This window comes from Anser anser (assembly GCF_964211835.1).
Source record: "Anser anser genome assembly, chromosome: 4".
Taxonomy (NCBI): Eukaryota; Metazoa; Chordata; class Aves; order Anseriformes; family Anatidae; genus Anser; species Anser anser.
In genome coordinates, this window is record NC_139724.1 from 14,818,313 (window position 1) to 14,838,440 (window position 20,128).

A 20,128-nucleotide genomic window follows, 5' to 3' on the forward strand; every position below is an offset into this window, starting at 1 on the left:
CATTATCTGACTGGTGCAGGTTGACAGTAATTGTGGAATAAATTAGCCCCATATCCAAGAGCATGGAAATAAAGGCACAAATAGAATAACTTGTCAACAAAGTAAATTAAAAGCAAACACTGGCCCTTCTAACAGGCTGGTCTGATTCTCTGTGTCAGCAGGGCTCCCTCCTGCTGGTGTTACGGGGCCATAAAATGTGCACAGATGTCATTCTTACCCACGTACGCATTGTCAGAGCAATGGAGCAGGATGCTAATGAAAACAGGACTGCTACCTCTGTAACGCAGAAAAAGCTAAGGGCTTGTCTGCACGGGGACAATGAAGACAATTAACCCAAATTAACTAAAGGTGGGCATTTGAAGTGATTAGTTAAGTGGCATTAAGGCCCTGCATGGATACTCTCATTCAGAATTAAAAATGGACTCATTCAATTCAACTTCAACTACTTCCAAAGTAAATCATGATGTATCAAAGACATTTTATGCTAAAGATCTGAACCTACAACAGGACAATGACTGGATTGCTGAATGGAAAGAAAAGTTAAAAAGTAGTTTGAGATAGCATCACAGTCTAGGATTCATAACGGTTGTTTTGGTACATTCAGAAGAAAAGAAAACAAGCTGAAAAGATGTTCCAGAGGGTTGCATGTCCGATGAAAAAATCTCAAGTGTGGTAAACAAGCATTTCCTGAGCTAACGAGGAGCTCAGGGTGCGTGCACCCCCTGCATCCAGACCCCAGTCACTTCAAGTCCAATTTAGAAGTGGCTCTGGTCCAGCAAGGAGAGAAAGGGTTTCCAGCCCCTCCATGCAAAAGCTGCCATGGTTTGCATGGAAAAATTCAATTTACTTTGGAATGGGGACTGAAGAGGCAGGCTGAGTAACTGCTGAATCCCCTCACCTCTGGCTCAATAAATGCTGAATTAAACAAATGCGATTTCTAAAGGGGAACAGCTCCAACAGGACAGATGGAGGGAGAACTACTGGGTATGTAAGTGGGGGGCTAAGGATCTCAGATGGAGAGGGGACTGTTAAATACCCATCCTGGTCCTGTGATTATATCCTTGCCAAGGAAACACCTAGAAACACAGCCATTAGGGAGCATCAGCCAGAAGAGCCCAGAGTACGGTAGGCAGAGAATCCCCTTGGCTTGCTGGACTCAAGTCTCTGCAGGGAGCTAAAACCTGGATCTATGCTACCTTTGATACCTTGACCACTCTCTGGAAACTCAGGAAAGCAAGGCATTCCTTCTTCCTCCTGTACACCATTTTTTGACTCATCTTTGAGGAAAAGATCTGAAATTCGGAGCCACGAGGTGTTCAATGCAACTGCCAGATCGTATGGCTGCGCTTACTGCTTTCCTCAGCCTCCCTCTGGCATTTATTCCCAACCCCAGTCTCCAGAACAAATCCAGGGCTTTCAGTGGGGCAGCAAAGCCCCCAGCATTTCCTTGCCCTTCAGAAGGGATGGCTGCTTTAAGAAAAAATCAGCTCACTAGGGAGTTACATCCTCTCCAAAAGTCGGACTCCCACCGATCCCCTGAGGCCCTGGCAGCCAGAAAGGCTCAAGGCCATGTCAGCAGCAGCTTTTATGGATCCAGGAATGTCACTCACTTCCTGCCCAATAGCCCTCATCCCTTCAGGGCTAGAAATAGGAACCTTCTGTCCAAGTCAGACAGGCACAGGGAGGCTTTTATGCATAAAGGACTACACAAGGTGATGCTGTTTATTCACTTTAATTCTCCGCCTTCCCTGAGTCCTGCCCCAGTGAGCCCATGGGAACTCAGCCAAGTGCCCTCTCATCTTCTCCTGAAGCCAACAAAAACTTCAGACTTTAATGTGCATCCCTCACCCTGTAAACTGACCTCTCTGGTTATTTATTTCTTTTTGTTTAATGCACTCAGCTCTGCGTGCTGGGTTAGACAATCAATGTACTGCTCTTGGTGGGGCATGCAAGGGGACACGTCCCTTAGATCAGGACACATGGCAGGGACATAGTCCCAGGGCAGAGCTGCTGCACAGGCTGTGGGGTTCTACAAAAAAACACACGCTGTGACATCCAAATCCATACCTTGGCTTTTTCTCCCCTGCCTTTATGCAATTAATTTTTAGTAGAAACCTGTCTTGGTTATTAGGAAATGTAATTTCAAAGAAAAATACAAGAAAAGGCTGTTGACTGCCAACCAGCCTCAATTCTGCGTATTTTATAAGGATACAAACAGGACAAATAGCTAGTGTCTTTGTATCTGCTTTATTGCAGCTCTGAAAAAGAGCTGATTCTGGAGAAGTGCCTCTGATGAACGACAATTGGTACTAATAGCAGCCACACAGTCCCAAATGCTGGCGCTTAAATTGCAGCTTCTAAGCTCCAACATTAACAGTCATGAAGGCAAGAGGGGAGACAGACATTCACACTTGTGAGGCTAGCCTTTCTCAGACTAGCCCAAACACTTAAATATATTTTAAAATGAAGAAGGGGTTACCAACAAAAAATCCTTGGTGCAAATAACTTAGCTGGGCTTATTTCTATCTTGGAAAGATCCGGCTCACATCAAGTACGCTGAAAAATGCTATAGGGAACCTGTGGGTCTGTTTGTGGGGGGGACATCCACGCACACTTGTGCCCCTCCAAATCCTCTAAGGCTTTCAAATGGAAGAGCAACGACACCTCTGTAGGTTTCCCGCAGCCCTCCAACCTCAGCAGCACCACGCTGACAGCCAGAGAGGTGTGGGCTGAGCACATTCAGACATGCTGTCCTGTCCTCCATCCTCATGTTTAGTGCATACACTAATTTGGAGAAGGACTGGCCTGGGGAAGTTTTTGAAGTCCATTTTGCTAACTGACCTGCCAGACCCCAGTAACTCTTGTGCTGAGATGTTTTCCCAATCATTTCACATTTTCCCCAGGCCCTTGACCCTCTCATATCTATATGCTGGCATCAGGGACAACTCTTGCTATAGGCATCACTAGCAGATCCCAAGGGGAGCTCGTCTTAAAAATGGTTTTACACAGTCTTGTTCCCTTCAGCTATGCTCCCTTTCTTCTTCCCTGCTTCTGGGAAACAAAGCTTCAGCTAACTTCTGTCCTTGCTCACATCCTCTGTGAGCAATCACTGGGTCCCATCACTACCCTCCCTGTGGGCCCCTTGGCCAGCACTTTGCTTCAGAGGTTTCTTGAAATATTACAGCCAGAAACCACCAGGGTCTTCTTTCCTTTTTCTCTTTTCTGCCAGGGAAACTGCTTCCCATTTCATGGCACTTCTCTGCTCACATTGTGCCTCACACAGTTTCAAAAGTATAGAAATAAAGGCAGAAATAAGAAGTGAAGCTGCTGCAAGCGCTGAGGGGATGGCTCTGTGTCACTGTATTCAGAATGGTCCTGAGCGGCCTCATTTCAAGAAAAAGATGTTGCTGAACTTTTGGAAGGCCGAAGTCACGTAGCACACTCCATTGGCACTCAGATGCCCTAAGCTTATTCCTGTCTCCATCACCTACTCCCCTCTCTGGACATGGCCAGGCATGGCATAATCTCAGACCTTTGAAAAGGGACTTTCTCTTAGACTATACATATTACTCCTGGGGACTTCACATTTTTCATCATTTCAGCTATTATCTATCCTTTTTAGCTGGAAGAACACTGAAGTCCTTTGGGTACAAACTCCCTTAAGTTTGGCTATCTGTTCCTGGACCTTCACAAAGTGTGGAAGTTCAAGCAAGGGGAGTTTGCTGGGGGTTGAGAATCGATAAAACACACGCTCAAAATTTGAGCTACACAATGTTTCCTCTCCCAACTCTCCCATAAGTCAGAGTTCAGAGACAGCAGCCCTCAGCAATCTGTACCTACTTTTTGTGACAACGCCTTCCAGGTGGATGATATTGGGGTGATCGAACTGCCCCATAATACTTGCTTCTCCCAGGAAATCTCGTCTTTGCTTCTCTGTGTAGCCCACCTTCAGGGTTTTGATAGCCACTGGAAATTCGCGTTTTCCCTGCAATTTCAGCCGCCCGCTGCAGACTTCTCCAAATTCACCTTCGGGAAAAAAAAACAAGCAAAAAAGGGATCAGAGCATGCCAAAGGAATGCATGGAACATGCCCGTCTACAGGATACAGCCCATATTTTATAGAAAGCTAATCAAAAATACACAGGCCTGTCCCACATTCATGAATATGGAAAGCAGAACATCACAGTGATCATCATCTCAAATAGCCAGCAAACCACAAGCCAAATAATTCATAAACAGAAAAAAACTAGGAAGCTGCAAATCCTGGTCTTTTAGAAAGATAACCAGAACTGAATGAAACACTCCTGCTGATGGATTTTACCCCAAATCCATAGGCGAGCTATTCCAGTATTTAATTTTCCTATATTTAAATAGCTATGCTCTATATTCCTTTGGGCTTTTTCTCATTTCATTATGTTTTTCTTTACTAGATGAAAGACTCCTGTCATACCCTATATCACTGCTCTGTGCAGATAGCTGTAAAACACAAACCAGTTGCTTCTTAACCCTCCTTTGGTAAGTTAAATAGATGGAATGCTGTTAGCCTCTCACAGCAACATATATTTTTATAGGCTATACACCCTTTCCAATTTTACAACTACTTTTTTTTTTAAAGTAGCCTAAATGGATATTTTTCCCGGTGAACATTAAATTATCTCCAAAAACACAGTGTCAGAGGATGCCAAATATTCCTAGCGTTAGATGTGAGACCAAATAAACAGCTTCACTTGAAAGAAAATGGAAACTGATTCTTATAACCAAGGAAGTTAAGTGCTTTGGGCTTTGGTTTGTATTTTTTCTTACTTTTTTTTTTTTTAAATCTCAGATGAGTTCTCATTCTTAATTTTTGCTTCAATACTGACCTTAATAGAGGAGGAGAAAAAAAGTTAAAATGGTGCAAAAGAAACTGAAAATTAAGTGACTCATTTTCCTTAGCATCCATAGAAATAACTCATCGTGGGCCAAACTTGACAGTGTTCTGCCATTTTTAGTTCTATCACTGAATTTCAGAACTGCAGGCAATGATAGCTTTGTCCCTGGCTTCTGCTGGAACAAGGGTATGCTCCACATAACACGCCGAGTGCCTAACAGCACGCATATTTCACAGCCCTTCTCTGATTTCTAGCATTAGAAAAGTCATCCCTCCATGCTGCTAAGGGTCACGAAACACATTTCCATACCAGCTCCAATAACTCTCTCAATGGTTATGCACGAAGCTTCTATTTCCTTGGCAAACTCGTGGACGGCTTGATTAGGGTCCTCGTAGGTGTGGGGGTCAATGTAGGTTCTTACTCCAGGCAGTTTAACTGTGAACACAAATTACAGCATTAACAGCACGTGCTGTGACAGACAAGGATAATGCCTATTCCTGTCCCTTGCCGGAAGACACGGCAGCAGGGAAATCTATTTCTCCTGAAAAAAAAATGAATAGATAATGCTTTTTGAATGCTCTGTGCTCTGGAACACCGTGCAAGCAAGTATTCTCAGAAAATAACATTTAGTTTGTGTGTGACACATGTCTTCATCGTATTTAGAAGAACACATGGCAGTGCTCAGCTGGAAGGACAAGCAGCTAAAAAATCCTCTCAGTGCTGCATAACAGGCTGGCCCAGGGCCTGGTGCAAACGGGTGGCGTCAGGAGACCTCGTTTCAGGGCTGGGAATCGTTAGAGTGCCTGGGTGACCTTGGGCAGGCAGATCTGTCTTTGCATGCTGCGGTGCCTCATCTGTAATTCTTCCGCACCGCAAAGGTTTATAAAGGCTTTGAGGTATCTGACAGCGCTGGGACGAGCCTTGTCAGCGAGACCCTCCTGCAGAAAGGGTACGCCGGGAAGAGGAGTACCAAAATGCAAAATGCTGAGGAACAACTTGCAAAGCAAGTCAGAGGGATGGTGGTTAATGGAGAGCTGCAATAAATTGTGCCCTACCAGTCTCATATTAGCTAATCAATCAGGCACATTATTTCAGATGGAGCTACTGAGATTTAAATGAACAAAATATTTGCAGTACAAAGCCTGTGGGTCGTAACAGTACAAATATAATCAATACCAGGCATTTTCTCCAGGACTCGAGGAAAAAAGTATTTTCATTATCTGTATTATAAGTTTGTTTTGACAATCATTAAGGCTACTCACATGAAGAACTGCTCATCAGTCTAATAAGACAGCTACATTACACTGTGGCTCTTAATTGATTTGCTTCCTGCTGCCTTCATTACATAGCACTAATGGAAATTTGACTTTTGCTCAAGATGCATTTGCCTTTTCCACCCCAAAAGGCACTTTGCTATTACATATCCAGAGATCCCATAACACTTTATGAAGGAAGGCTTTTCAAAGGCTGGCTTCAGATGTACAGTAAGACTGGTAGTAACCATGATATGTATGATTTAGCATCACCGTAAAGGTCTATATATTCAGATCAGCTTACAGGTATTAACATGGCATTTCTGAAAGCTTACTGGGAGCAAGAAATACGTATTAATTCCTCACACCTCTGCATAGGCATCCAAGGGCAAAGAGTAGCTATGGGCTTGGTCCTCATGGCTGGCTGTGATGGACCAAAGGTTTAAAAAACAGGTATTCTGGACAAACACATCCAGATCACGTATGTAAGCTGTTACATGCCAGCCAGGCAAAATTAAGAGCATCTTGAGTCACAGTGTATACCCCAGCACAGTGAAACAAAACAAAATTGTTCGCTAGGCAGATCCACTGCAAACAGGGATCCACTCTGCTCCATCGTGGAAAAAAAATGTGCAGGCATGAATAACTGGGCAGGTGTAAGGACTGTTCAAACACACCTGCACTCAGGTCTCTGTGGGGCTTGGAGCAGGGGCAGACAGGGACTTGCTGAATAATAGAATTAAGTGAATTCTTTTGTGAATTACCAGGAAAATGGTTTCTGAAAAAAAAAGCACCTCTCACTTGTATTTCTCATTACCAGAGAGAATCAAACTCACACACATACACGTTCAATCTTTACTCACTGTGGCCATTATGAAAATGCATCTTTTCTTCTTCTGGATCTTGTTTAGCCTTGCTATAACCACATCGCCTGGAAAAAACAAAAGAAGAACACTTTTGTCTCTGGTATAACAGAGCCCCCCTCATTACCTCAGTCACGCAAGGCACAAAAACCCAGAACAGCGATGAATCCGACCTCTCAAGTGGCCGTATCACTGCTGTCCCAGTTTTAGCTCATCAAACTACTTGCAATTTCCCTAACGGGATTCAGGGCCCAAGGCCCACTGATTTTCAATTGGACTTGCGCTTCTAAATCCCACCGATGCTTCTGAAAACTCCACTCTACCATACATTTAATTTAGCTATTATTAAGAAGAAAAAAGCAAGAACAGGAAGGACAATGGAAGGGGAATGGGATGAAACGTTAGAGTTGCAGAAGTGGGAGCTCCTGGACCTCAGAGCCAAGACCCCAGCTTTTGCGGGTACCATCTTGTTTGTGTTGCATGGTCCCTTTACCCACTGGGCATTTGCACAGAACTTCAAATTTAGGTATTTGTGAAAACAGCCTTGTGCCAACACTAGCATCTTATACACATGCAAAATGGTGGTGCAAAAAAAACAAAACAACCTCTTGGCTCACTGCCTTCAAGGGTCTCCTACATACTACTCCTGGCTCTGATTGGGTTTCCTGCATGTCTCCTGCCTTATCTGCAGGAGCTACCCTTCATGCAATCCCCTCTGACCAGCAGCAATAAGGATGGAAGAAAGCACACAGTCACTGCCTGACCTATCTTACTCCCACGTTAGTGTCAGGCAGTGCACAGACACTGCTGAATCCCACGATGGAGCTGCAAACACAGCCACGTGGGAGTCACAGCTCTGCCATGGAATCCTCCTGTTAGCCTGTGGCTGCTCTTCCCTGACTCAGCCCCCAGCCTTCTCACTGGGTCTTTAGGAAATGGCATCACATTAGCACCAAGTGGCTGCTTTGGTGGCATTTCTGAGACCTGCTTCACTCCAATAACCGCTTAGGAAGCTACAGGGTAACCGCACAGGCAAGGATAACCGCTACATACGCGCACACACACACACACACACATATATTTTGAAATATGGGGTGAGGTATGTAGGATGCACATATATCTGCCAGTCTTTCCAAGGACCCAATATGATAACCAGATAGAGGAACTGAGTCATCCTTAAATCAGACCACGTGGACGTGAGACACAGGAACATTGTCTGGAAGAGTGAAAAATCTGCCAGCAATGCCCGCAAGGCAGTCGGTGTGCAGCTGCATTGCTGGGTGTCACACCTCTGACACAAAGCCCCAGGTTACCATTTAAAGCTGAGAAACTTGGGAGTTTTCTCTTCCATTACACAGGATTTTGGGACAGAGGGAGGCACGTGCTCCAGCACAACTCGCAGCAAGGAAGAACGTACGATTAGCAGAAACAAAACTGCAATTAGGAGGACACAGTAATAGGCATCTGCATGAAACATGCCCTCAGCGGGAAGTCCTATTACTGCGAACTGCTGTCTGCCTGGTTGCAAGGGGCCAAGCAGCCTTTCGGCTATAGGATTTTGGCACTGGCTTTGCGAAACGACCGTGATTAAAACCAAAAGGCCAACAACAGGACGTGGGCACTGCCACTGAGCTGGCCCTGGCAGGACCAGACCCCACGCGGCCGAGGTCCTGGGGTTAGTGCCAGCTTACCTCTAACAGGAGGGGAGGTGTGTGCCAAGGTGAGACGAGAAAAACCAGACTGCAGGGATTGTGCAAGCATGGGGGAACGGGTCGATACGAGGTGCAGAAAAGACAGGGGGAGGCTGACAAGCAATCCAGGGGCACAGGCAGAAAGATGACAGGGCCAACGCATGGATCGTGCTCGATAAAACAGCCAGGCCGTCCATGCAGGGCACGACTTCAGCGGCAGTGACAGAACCACAACCAAGCAGCGACCATCGCATTCCGGATGCAAAACTGGAGACAGCGGCGAGGAACAGCCTGGAGACACAGCCTGGTTAGCCCCACTTTGGTGCTCACGGCGGGGCTCGTCTCCTTGCTCTTCTCCTAGGGGTCCTGCCTAACGAGCTCCCATCTGAGCAGTGGCTGTATGCAGAGACCCCCCCAGTAAGGGTCATTTCAAAGGGTATTTTGGTATTTACGATCCTTGGGTGAAAATGGATTCTCCTCCTTCATCATACCATCTCCCCCTGGAAGTATAAAAACTAAAGGTCTGAGCCTCAGTATTAATTCCCACTTCTGGCAACCCCCATTTTTGATTCTGCGAGTTGCCAGAAGTTCCATCAGTTTCCTGCAGAAGTCATTTTCTGCATTGGGGTGCGTGCATGAAAGGGGTTTCGAGGTGTATATTCAAAAAGTCAGTTTCCCTCTTAAAAACACACAGATGTTTCAATTCATCGTTGTCCTACCAAAAGCACGTTAAAATTTCTCCTGGTCACCTTTTAAAGCAAATGCCCTTATCTCTTTCTCAGGTTTAGAGTGCTTCACCCATAAATGCATTTTTCTAACATGACCCTTTTTACTAACTGCATCTCCCGATGATTCAACCATCAAGAGGGAGGAAAGGGAGACGGAGAACACATGACCACTGACATGCAGTGCTCTAAGCGTACCTTCATGCCAAGCAGTTAGCGTTTTACTGCACGGGGATGCACTCAGAAGGCCCATGCAAACAAGTTGCCTCGGCTGTGCCCTCTCTAGAGCTGCGTAACACATACAGCAGCACATCACATTAGCATACAAAATCCAGCTCTGGAACCCCAAAGCATCATTATAACAAGCCTCAACAAGATCCACCAAAGCATAATGGCAGCTGATGGAATACAACTGAAGGCAGAATGGGGCGTCACTAACGAAGCTTTCTGCACGACCTGCCCATTACTGTCATTTGTGCCCTTTACACACTTAATTTTTTAAGCTACCCAGAGAACCAGGCCATGCACATGCTGGCTGGGGCTAAATCACACTTCCATTCTGGGCCTTCAGCTCTTTTAGATACCACAAACAAAAGAATTTTTTTCACCTAACTAAATCCCAGAAAAATCTGCTATTTCACATTGAGAGTCCTGATTCAGTATGTGAATCTAACCAGCAGATAAAATTACCTAAATGTTCTGGTTTTGCAATACAGCTTTTTGAAAAATCTCCCAGTTGTTTGGGAAAATAATCCATTTCTGCACGTGCATTTGCTCTTAATGCTTTCTGGAGAAGCTGCAAATCTGAAGTCTCCTAATGGAAGATTCATTCTCCCATTTACTGTCATTGTACAAAACAGATTTCCTCTATCATTTCTGTACCGCATATAGCAAAAGTATAAAGATCCTGACGCTCTTTTTGTCTCTCACTGAGCTGGAGACTCTCAGCCAAAGAGTTAATGTAATTCAGCAGCACACCTAAATCTCAACTCTTTACTCCTGTTGTGGATTTGTCCCAGTTTCTGTATCTAGAAAGCAGATGTCTTCCTTGCACAGCTCTGTGTTTTTCAAAAAAAAAAAACTATCAGAGGAAAAACGTGAGACTTTAAATATTCTTAAAGCATCATGTCTTATTTAAAAACTACTTGCAGATTGACAGGCAGCTCATAAAGTATTTATGGAGCAGATTATAAAAGTGAACTTGTAAAATGATTCCTATATAGCTTTATAAAATATAAAGTGGACAGGTAGAAAGATGAAGGATCCAGCTGGGAAACCAGTGCCCACTGCCTCGCACAGCAGAAGCCAACTCATGGAGAAAAATCCTTCCAGCAGCAAGAAACGAGGCAGGAAGATGATTGCTCTCCCTGGAGATATCTGCATCTGACCCAGTGCTTCAGAGCGCCCTTGCTGGGTGTCGTGTGGAACCTCAGCTGCCTGGGGCATCCCCCAAAGCCACAAAATGCCAAAGGGAAGGAGTTTCCAAGTCCCTAGCTGGGGCCAACACTCTGCTCACAACCCATGCAGGACACGCTCAGGGGACTGGCTCTAAAAGTGGCTGGACCGTGGACATCCAAGTCCTAGGCAATGATGTAGCAGAGTGTTTACACACGTTTTTACAGCAAAATGTCAAAGCATTTCAGCACGTGGCCAAAACATTACTGAAACATGTGGACAGCATTCAGAAGTCCCCAGCGAGGAAAGGGACCTCACCTTGCTAGGCGCAGCCAGTACCATAAAACAGGTTGTGCCCTGAAGCAGCAATCTCCTGTCCCTTTCCTGCGAAGATCTCTATGTATGTATCTTATCTCTTAAGTATGAGATAAGTGACCTCTGTGCACTTCTCTGAAATGCAAACAAACCCCCACTTGCTTTTCAGGGGTCAGACCTTCACTCAGAAGCACATCTCGTACTATAAATCAGCTTTGAGGAGTACAACTGACCCAACCTCAAGCTGTCATTTTACAGGAGTTTTGCAAGGACCACAGGGTTATTGTTTACAAGGGCTTAGCACACACTTCAGGCTATTTACTCCAAGATGTTTAAGCAATAAGGCTGCATACGTGTTGCAGGGCAGGACTGCATTCCGCCTGGAGGAACAAACAAACAAGGCTTTGTCCATCTGGCCAAGATCCCGTCTTCTCTGCTTCTGTGTGGAGACGACAACTTGTACAGCAAATAGTTTTACCCGGGATAAATGATGCTGAAGCTGAGAGCCAAAGGCAAAAGCCTTCCTCTAGTGATGTCGGTCCACATCCTGTGTTCACCTTTGCTGCTTGCAATCCTTGAATATATTTAGTTCCACAAACCCAGGGCATACTCAAGGGACTGCTATAAAATGAAGATAGGATCCCAAGGTGACAAGCTAAGACCTTCGGCTCAGGTGAAAGACACTCTGGATGCCTGGCCCAAGGGGAACAAGGGCAGGTTCCCTTCCCAAGGGCTGCAGACTCACCACCTTCACAGCTGTTTTTCCAGCCACCACCGTGCCCCTCCACGGTGTGCAACCCTGCAGCTGACCTCCGATTAACTTGGATGCCTTACAAAGGAAGTTTCAAAAATTCCAGCAGCGGTATTTTTAGCCTTTCGTCTTTCCCTGCCTGTGCACTGAATGACTCCCTGCTTGCCTAAATCACCACCAGAACAATTAAAAATAATTTAAACAAGATACCACTTCCCCTTCTTGCAGGAAGCTCCCTCTGAAGTGATCTCCATAAATCTCTTTAAAGAGCTTGTCATGCCTTCCTATAGCACAGTTGATGGTGTCCGTGCCTTGAAGTCCCTTTTCCCTTTTCCCCTCCCAGAACAGCAGCTTGTCGTCACGTTATTCTCTCCATAGCCGAGGAGGAAACTTGTGGAGGACGTTTTCCAGGTCAGCCAACTTCTCCTTGCACACCTCTCTCTTTGTAACTGTTCAGTTCATTCCTGTTCTGTGTGCCCTCAGCTCCCCTGAGCTGGCACCTCTGGTAATGTTTCCATTGCTGCCACCCTCTTCTTGTGGTCCTACCTCAGGAAATCTGAAGCCCGAATCCCACAGAGGGGCTGCTTGTGTGCCGAATCAATGCCAAACGAGTGTCTTGCAGAAACACATACCAGAACAGCATTTTGCACCCAAACGTTTGAAGCTGAGCAACCCAGCTTGCTAATGCTGCTCTTAAGCACTCAGAATTCATGAAAACCAATTTAAAACAAAAACAAAATACTGCAGTAGAGGACAGATAAATGGTCCATCTTGGTGACAGCCGTGCTCCGCAGCTAGAGACCAGCATCCCCCCCAAAAAGGCAGCAGAAGAGCTCCACGAATCTCACCCAGCAACACTGCAAACCCTTCAGAGTTTAAAACGTGACTGGGACATCTCGGCGCTCCTACGGTCTCAAGCAGGTATTTGATGTGGGAGATTTCACAAGGCTGCCAGCAAGCTTGGAAAGATCTTTGCCTACACGGGTTACAGCTGACTCAGAGACCTAAAACAGATTCCCTTCCAGGGAAGCAACTCAACCTGCATCCAGTCATACCAACATAAGTTAGAATCATCCTTCCTTCGATTAATTGGCAAGGAGAGGAGAGTACAAAAGAGCAGAAAATGGTGAGGCAGCCTGGCAGGAGACACTGGCAGGACGTGGCAGCATGCAGCACAGACACCCAGCTCCCGATGCCCGCAAAGATACGCCCAGCGCTGCTGGAGCATATCCTTGCAAACAGCACCATGTCATTGGCAGCAATGACATTCGGTTCGTTCCACTGACATGCACATTACATGCCATCAAATGCCACAACCTTTACACACCCTCCTGCCCTCCACCCTTTTTAGGGGGACAAATCCACCCACGCCCCCCTTTTGGTGACAGGAAGCAGAACTTGATGAAGCACCCAGCACACATGGCGTTCAGCTTTGCTATGCCACGTAACATCTCCAGCGTGTTGTCTGGAACAACCGAGGCATAACGTATCGGGTTTTTCCTCTGGGAACCCTGCTCTTACTGGAAGAACACTGCTTGGGGTCAGGCTATTTGCAGTTGTTGAGATAGCCAAGCCGGTCGCAGAGGTCAGGTTTGCAGGGCAGTACAAGAAAGGGAGGGAGATGCAGACTGTGCACGGAAAACACGGACGGAGGACACGAAAAGGAGCCAGCGCAGGTGGGAACACTGACCATGTTAGGCTCGGATAGGCAACAGCACGCAGAGAAGAAGCCCACCCACAGCCATGATCGCAGCAACTGAAAAGCAAACAAAAAGGCCCAGGATAAGGAATAATCCCACTGCCCTGGCAATGCGCAAATACATTTGCAACAGTTTTATATGCACTTCTTCCCTTTTGTTTTAATTACTAGGTGGTTCTCAACACCCTGGGCTGCACGAATTTCATGGCATGGGCTACTACTGTTGGGAACAATGTCTTGGAGAGATTAGAGACATCCCGGCCCTGCAGAGCAATTAACTGTGTGCTTTCCGTACCTAAGTGCCACCGTTAGGGTTAACGGGGCCACCCATGTGCTTAAACTTAAGCACCTGCCCCGGAGCAGGCAAAGTGACTTTTTCGACAAGCCATGTGTGCAGTACTGTCACCGCCACCTTTAAAAAAAAAAGCTGGATGACACAGCCCTGCTTCTGCAGGCCCTTTCACATGTACTCACTCAGTCCTCCCATCAGTGAAGCTTTGCACGTGCACTACACATCTGCAGGAGCAGAGCCTTACGAGCTGCGTGAGAGCAGACGGTCTAATTCAACCCAAAATGTGGTGAGCTGAAAGGCACCGTGTGCACCCCCAGCTTGCTTCGGAGGCTGCTGAGCTTTTACTCTATCCGATCAGAGTACGTCTTCACCTGCCATCAACCTGTCACCTGAGGCTGGCTGTACCTCGGTAATTGCCCTTTAGCCTCGTCAGAGAACTTGCGTGGGTATTTTTCTGTTAGCAAAGCAACTAAGTAATCTATCCATAAAAAGAACATAGGGCAGAAGAAACGGGAAGATCTTCAATATGTCCTACATGCCCAGGTCCCAACAATGTAGACAGATACTCCAGTTAAAGTCAGCTGAAGATCTCTCATTATTTCTCCTAAAATCACTGTGTGATCTTCTTGGAAGACACAATAATAAAAATTGTGCCATTCAGATTGTTTAAAGTATACCCTACAATGCCTAAACGCATTAAAATAGCACATTTAGACAAAATTAACATTCTGCAACTGCACCAGCTTAAATTATGATGCAAAATAACTTCAGGCATGCAATGATTTACAGAATTATATACTGGATTATGTGCTTACTTAAATTAGAACTGGTGAAGAATGTCTCTCTAAGCTCCTTTCACAGCAGCAAAACAACTTGCAAGCATTTTATAAGCAGTGATGCCAATTTTTATTATTTTTTTTAACTATAATTGACAATATTTGGTATTTTCATAATGCCCCAGCTTGTGGAGTCATATTAATATGGGGGAAGCTCAGCTCTCACTAAATCTCCCCATTGATCCAATTTAACCCTGAAGATTCAAGACCCAAAAGCACCCAAACTGAACCTAAGCATAATTTATTTTGAGTCAGTTCTGCTGTTTTTTGGGTTCATCCTGACAAGATTTGAGTGCAGGGAACTGGCAGGTCTCTGGAAGATCACTGGGACTGTGATAACTATAACTACACCCTAATTAGCTTACATTTTAGCAAGGAGCCCCTTTCCCCCTCAGGTATTTTCAAACAGTTGCTGTCACCAGACCTGCCCACACCGCTCAGCATGAAAGCCAAGGTTTTTGAAACAACTGTTCAATTAACCCGAAGACATCCTTACAGCAAAAAGAGATGACTAGTTTCCGAAACAAAGAAAACTATTCGAGCACCTCACCAGAAATGGAGCTGCTCTGAAACAAAACCTGTTCCCAGCACTGAGCGCAGAGCACTGGAAATCCCACTCTACATGGATGGAAAAATGCTCAAGTGCAAGGGAAATAGGGCTTGATAGGGCCTTACTCCTGCATGCCAGCCACCTAACGCTGTGCTATACCACTTAGGGTCAAAATAGTCAAAAGGCGTAACGTGAGGGAAAATCAAAAGCTGTTAGAAACAAACTAAACTGGTTCAACTAGCAAAAACATGAGGTGAGCCTGTGAGGGCTTGTATCTTAGCTCCTAGAGATGCTCAGGAGTCTCCGCATCTGCTGAAGGGGAACAGATGACAGTTCCACGTAAGGGTGGAGATTACGGGGAGAATGCTTCCAGTTAAATCCCCCTGGCTGTGAAAGAACGAGACTCTGAGGCGGCAGCCACTCCAAAAGCCAGGACGGCTTTGGAAGGAGGTGTGACTTCTGCTCTGAGCCCTGCTTCCAGGGGAAGGGCTGCAGATGGTCGGAGACGAGGCAGGGAGGCCTGGAGCTGCAGCAGGGCGTCCCACACCTCTGTGGTGAGAGCTGGGCCTGCCAGTGCTGCCGAGCTTTTTGGCTCGACCACGGCACCGTTTGCAGTTATCTTGGACGAGCAAAGCTAGCAGACCTCCAGTCCTCACGAAGGTGACCCCAGCAATGCCTATGGGGCCTGCAAACCCAACTGTCCGGAGAGCCAACTTTAATAAACCTGTGCTAGGAGTACTTAACACCCTTGGCGCTGTTTCAAACCTCGGACTATATGCTTGGTTAATGAAATATATATATATCTGATGGGCCCTGACAACTGCGCCTTCAGTCAACGTAATTAATTTACCAGGGGGCTGCGGATGACCCAGACAGCATTTGGAATTAAACTAAATTTCTAGCAGCTAGATGCATCTCGGCGAGACTGTGCTGTGTGTAGCTTTGGCTTTTAAGAGTTGTAAGTCGAAGACTTGGAGTCATGATAAATGAAAGCCTCATCCGTTGCTTTTAATAAGCTGCTCTAATGGGCTGTTCTTTAGAGGCTTGTGATTAGAGCCTGCAATACTTGAGGGTTTCTGGGAAGATTTTTCTAATCCTTTGCACAGCCTGGAGTGATGACAAGGATTGTTCCCTGCATCTCCAGGTCAGAAAGCCAGTGCTGCACCAAGCACCTCCAGACTCAGCGTGCTTACTTCAAACATCAGAGGGGCAGAAGTACATACCGTCAGCTCCTAGGAATATATTTCTACTTTAAGAAACTGCTAGGAATATATGTCTTCTGTAACTGAGAAGGCAGAAGCCCAAGGAGACGATACATATCCAATCACTATAGTGAAGGAGAACAAATGCTTCCCAGGAAAGAAACTGCACCTAGAAGCATCCCTTGCATTGCACTCCACTATGTCTAAGCCAGGAGGAAGTACAGACAGCCTCTCATCTGGAAAACAGGTTATGTGCCCCAACATGGTATGCCTCCAAGGAGAGGCCATGTTTCCTATTTCTAGCATCTGAAGCAGGGTGAAATGTTCACATATTCAGAAGCGCAGGGGGACAAGAGCCTGGTTTTCTTTTCTTCATCCTCTACCCACTCCACAGCCAAGAGAAGACACCGTAAAACCCCACTTTAAAACACTAGTGCTCAGCAGCAGCCTGGAGCTGCTACCACTTAAGCCAAACTCCCACTTTCAGCTTGAAAGGCACCCCAGTTCTCTTGTCCAAGTGGACAAAAAACTTGCACAATGCCATCAAATGCATCATCTGCATGAGGATGAGGAGCTTTTGTCACTAACTGCTGTACTCTTCCCCCCATTTCACCTGCTCAGACAAAGCTTATGCCAGCCAGTTATCTGTTCATAGCGCTCCCAATTGTCTCATTCCCTTGGCTGCTGCTGGAATAATTCAGAAATTCTTGGAGCTTAATTACAGACTTGGTCAAATCTCACCTCCTGTCCAAGCCAAAGTCATCGGAAAGCAGATTAGCCTGGGTCCCTAAACCCTCCTCTAAACTGCAGCAACTCAAACTGGCTTGCTCTGTGTTTGTATCAAAGTACTAACCCCAGAAGTGTTCAGAATAAAAAAGAAGAAAAGGTGCTGGAGCAGGTGAAGTGGCTGAGCCGACCTAGGTAGCCTGGAGGCAGGATAAAAGATGTAGGGACTCTGGGCAGATCTCCACACCAGCTTTGGCATCACCCTGTGGAGAAGGGGAAGGGACCAGAGTGCTTCTTTTTCAGAGATGGATGCTGTATAACAATGCTGCTGACACTCCTCTCTCCTGGAAAACATGCAGCTAAAGAGCAAAGGGCCTGTTAACACGATGGGGATAGGAAAAATGTTGACCTGAACACAGGCAGCACCAGACCCTGCCTGTTCTTGGTGGATGGGAAGCTTGACTTGGCAGAGCACTAGCTTCTCCAGCCAAATCCTTCCTGTTGTCAGGTGAATCACAGGGGATATTTGGCAGCAGGCAGTATCAATAAAATGGCTATAGATCATGGGAGACAATGTCCTGTAGGAAGAAGGAAGAACAGGCAGGAATATAGAGATAACAATCCTTTAAAAAGCCACAACTAACAAAAATTGTGACTCATGCTGGAAAAATTCTCTCTATGAAAAATGTTACCTATGAACCGTCTCCCATTTCCTACGGAAATACTGAAAAACTGAACTATTTTAAGCCCTGCCACATCTTGGAAAAAGATGGGAGGGACTGTGGAAAAATTCCTCCAATTTAGACCTTCCACACCACAGACAGCACACCTTCCACACCACACCACACCCCCAATCCTCTCAACCTCTCTGAAAGTCATTTTTTAACGAGATGCACATATTTGTGGCCAGAAACCAGCCCTCTGCCACCGCAGGGGCTGACATTTAAAAGTCTAAATCAGCTAAGGTCAAGGATGGATACTCTGGTGCAGAAGCTTCTAATTGCCAATGCCCCAGTGGGAAGATTTGTCTTTGCTTTGTCTTTTGAAAGGCTGCTTTCTTGCCAGGAGAGACTTTCTATGGATGCACAGAACAGGGTGAGGGGCAGTTTCCACTACTTCAAGTATTTTTTCCTGAAGTTCTATAAAAAGCTCCGTCCGGTTCCTTGGAAGACCACTTTAGACTGAAAAGTCACCCATAATGGGTAGCTGGCTATAAATGCAGATACGCAGCATACTTAGTTATTTTGAGCAGCTTTTGCAAACATGCCTAGCATTGACCTAAAAGCGTTCCCATTTTACTCTCTAAAAGCCCATTACTTTGGTTAATGCTACAAAACTCTAATGCCTGGGGGACCGCAGGGAACGGCAGTCTCTTAACATTCACCTTTAGACCCCTTCGGTTTTGGAAACAAGGCTTGAAGCATAACACAGTGAAAACTGCTCTGGAGCTGTGGATCTCCTTCACAGACTGATGGAAACCTGCTTTGGCTGGGCTGCACCCAGCCTCCTGCTGAAGTCTGGAGAAATCAGGGGCTGGTACTACAACAACGGATGTGCCACCTTCTTCCCCTTGTAAGAGGTAGCGCACAGATCTTTGCTGGTGGTGCTGTCTGACACTTTGAAACAGAAGTCTAATTACTTTAGATTAATATATACTTCAATTAGGAACAACAACGCAAGTGGCAACTAATTCAAGCATTGCGAGGAAAGCAAAATTTAGCTTTGCTGTATCTGTAAAATGCATTGTGCTTTTGAGAACACATAATCCTAAGAAAAGAAAGATGATAACTCCACGTTCCTTAATTCAATGCTTGCATCTGGTTTAATAATAGATTTGCAATCCACTTTTCTTTTTCACTCAGACAAGTATAGTCTGATTTAGTGAATCTCTTTGATTTGTAATCCTGATTGTTATATAATTAATATGCCCTTGATGCAGAGAGCAGGAGGCTTTAACAGTTACCAGCTATTTTGCTTAGCAGCATTTATGATCTTGGTCAGAGGACGCATTATTTACAGGAAGAGTTTTCTTGAGCATCTGCAAGTAAATCAGCTCTGAAATGCAGCTTAATTGTTTAGGGCAAAGCGCATTCAGTTTCGAATTCCCAGGAACCTCCAGCTTCAGAAACAAAGCGCGTTTCCACAGATGGACGCTGGCCGGTGGAAATGCCACTGTGACTAACGTTCAGCTGACCTTTGGTTTGGGGCCAGCTGCCAACAGGAAATGCCAAGCTGTTATTTACATTCGTTCAAAAGAGGCGAGAGACTGCAGAGATACTTGAAGGCAGAAAAGGAAGAGGTGTGGAAACTTCTGCCTCCAGGGACTCAGCAGAAAATAAAAAGCCCGCAGAGCCAGCGGACTCCTGAGTCCTACACTAAGAAATTACTTTCTGAGCTGCCAGCATCGGGAGGACCCCCTCCTCACTGCAGGGCTGCTCAAGCTCCTGCTCTGTTTTTCCAGTTTCCCTAGTGCTCTCAGTGCCCTGCCTCCTGACATGCTTGCTTTTGCCCAGCACGCGGGAGAACAGGCACAAAGAGATGCCATACAGCACCTTAGGGAGCGATATCCTAATTCTGAGGTGCCCAGGGACTCCCAGGGTGCCTGGGAGCAGCATGAAGCCAGAGCTGAGGTGCCCATTTACAGGAACTGTCCAGGCTGTGCCCTCACTGCTGCAGCCTGAGAGGGTTTCTTGTGTAGCTTTGCTGCTGGACAGTACCTGTGCTCCTACATTATTCAGAGAGAAGAGCTTGGACTTGGCACAGCTTACTCGGCATGGAAAGCCGTGGTGATTCCAGCTGGAGCAAATCCTGGAGTTCAAAATGTCTGTTTTTCTAAAATAATTACAGGAAAGAAACAGAAAAGGAAATTTAACTCCCTAGTACCACGTGTTGGAACACACAACCTTTCCGAAGATACAGAAAAGTCTTCCAGAAACAGAAACAGGTTAACAGCCTCAGAA

The 20,128-nt window shown here is 45.9% G+C and overlaps 1 protein-coding gene across 16 annotated transcripts in view; it reads right to left on the minus strand.

The window, feature by feature from the left end:
* EPHA5 (EPH receptor A5) overlaps positions 1-20,128 on the minus strand; it is a 199,918-nt gene that overhangs the window by 24,539 nt on the left and 155,251 nt on the right. For 9 of the 16 annotated variants that reach the window (XM_083832673.1, XM_083832672.1, XM_083832667.1 and 6 more), the window contains 4 exons: positions 13,554-13,619; positions 6,987-7,054; positions 5,180-5,305; positions 3,841-4,026 (listed from right to left, as the gene is read on the minus strand). In XM_083832673.1, coding sequence (XP_083688799.1) covers positions 3,841-4,026; positions 5,180-5,305; positions 6,987-7,054; positions 13,554-13,619 — 446 coding nt within the window. The remainder of the gene's footprint in view (positions 1-3,840; positions 4,027-5,179; positions 5,306-6,986; positions 7,055-13,553; positions 13,620-20,128) is intronic. The other 7 variants (XM_083832668.1, XM_083832662.1, XM_083832676.1 and 4 more) reach the window with 1 other exon arrangement.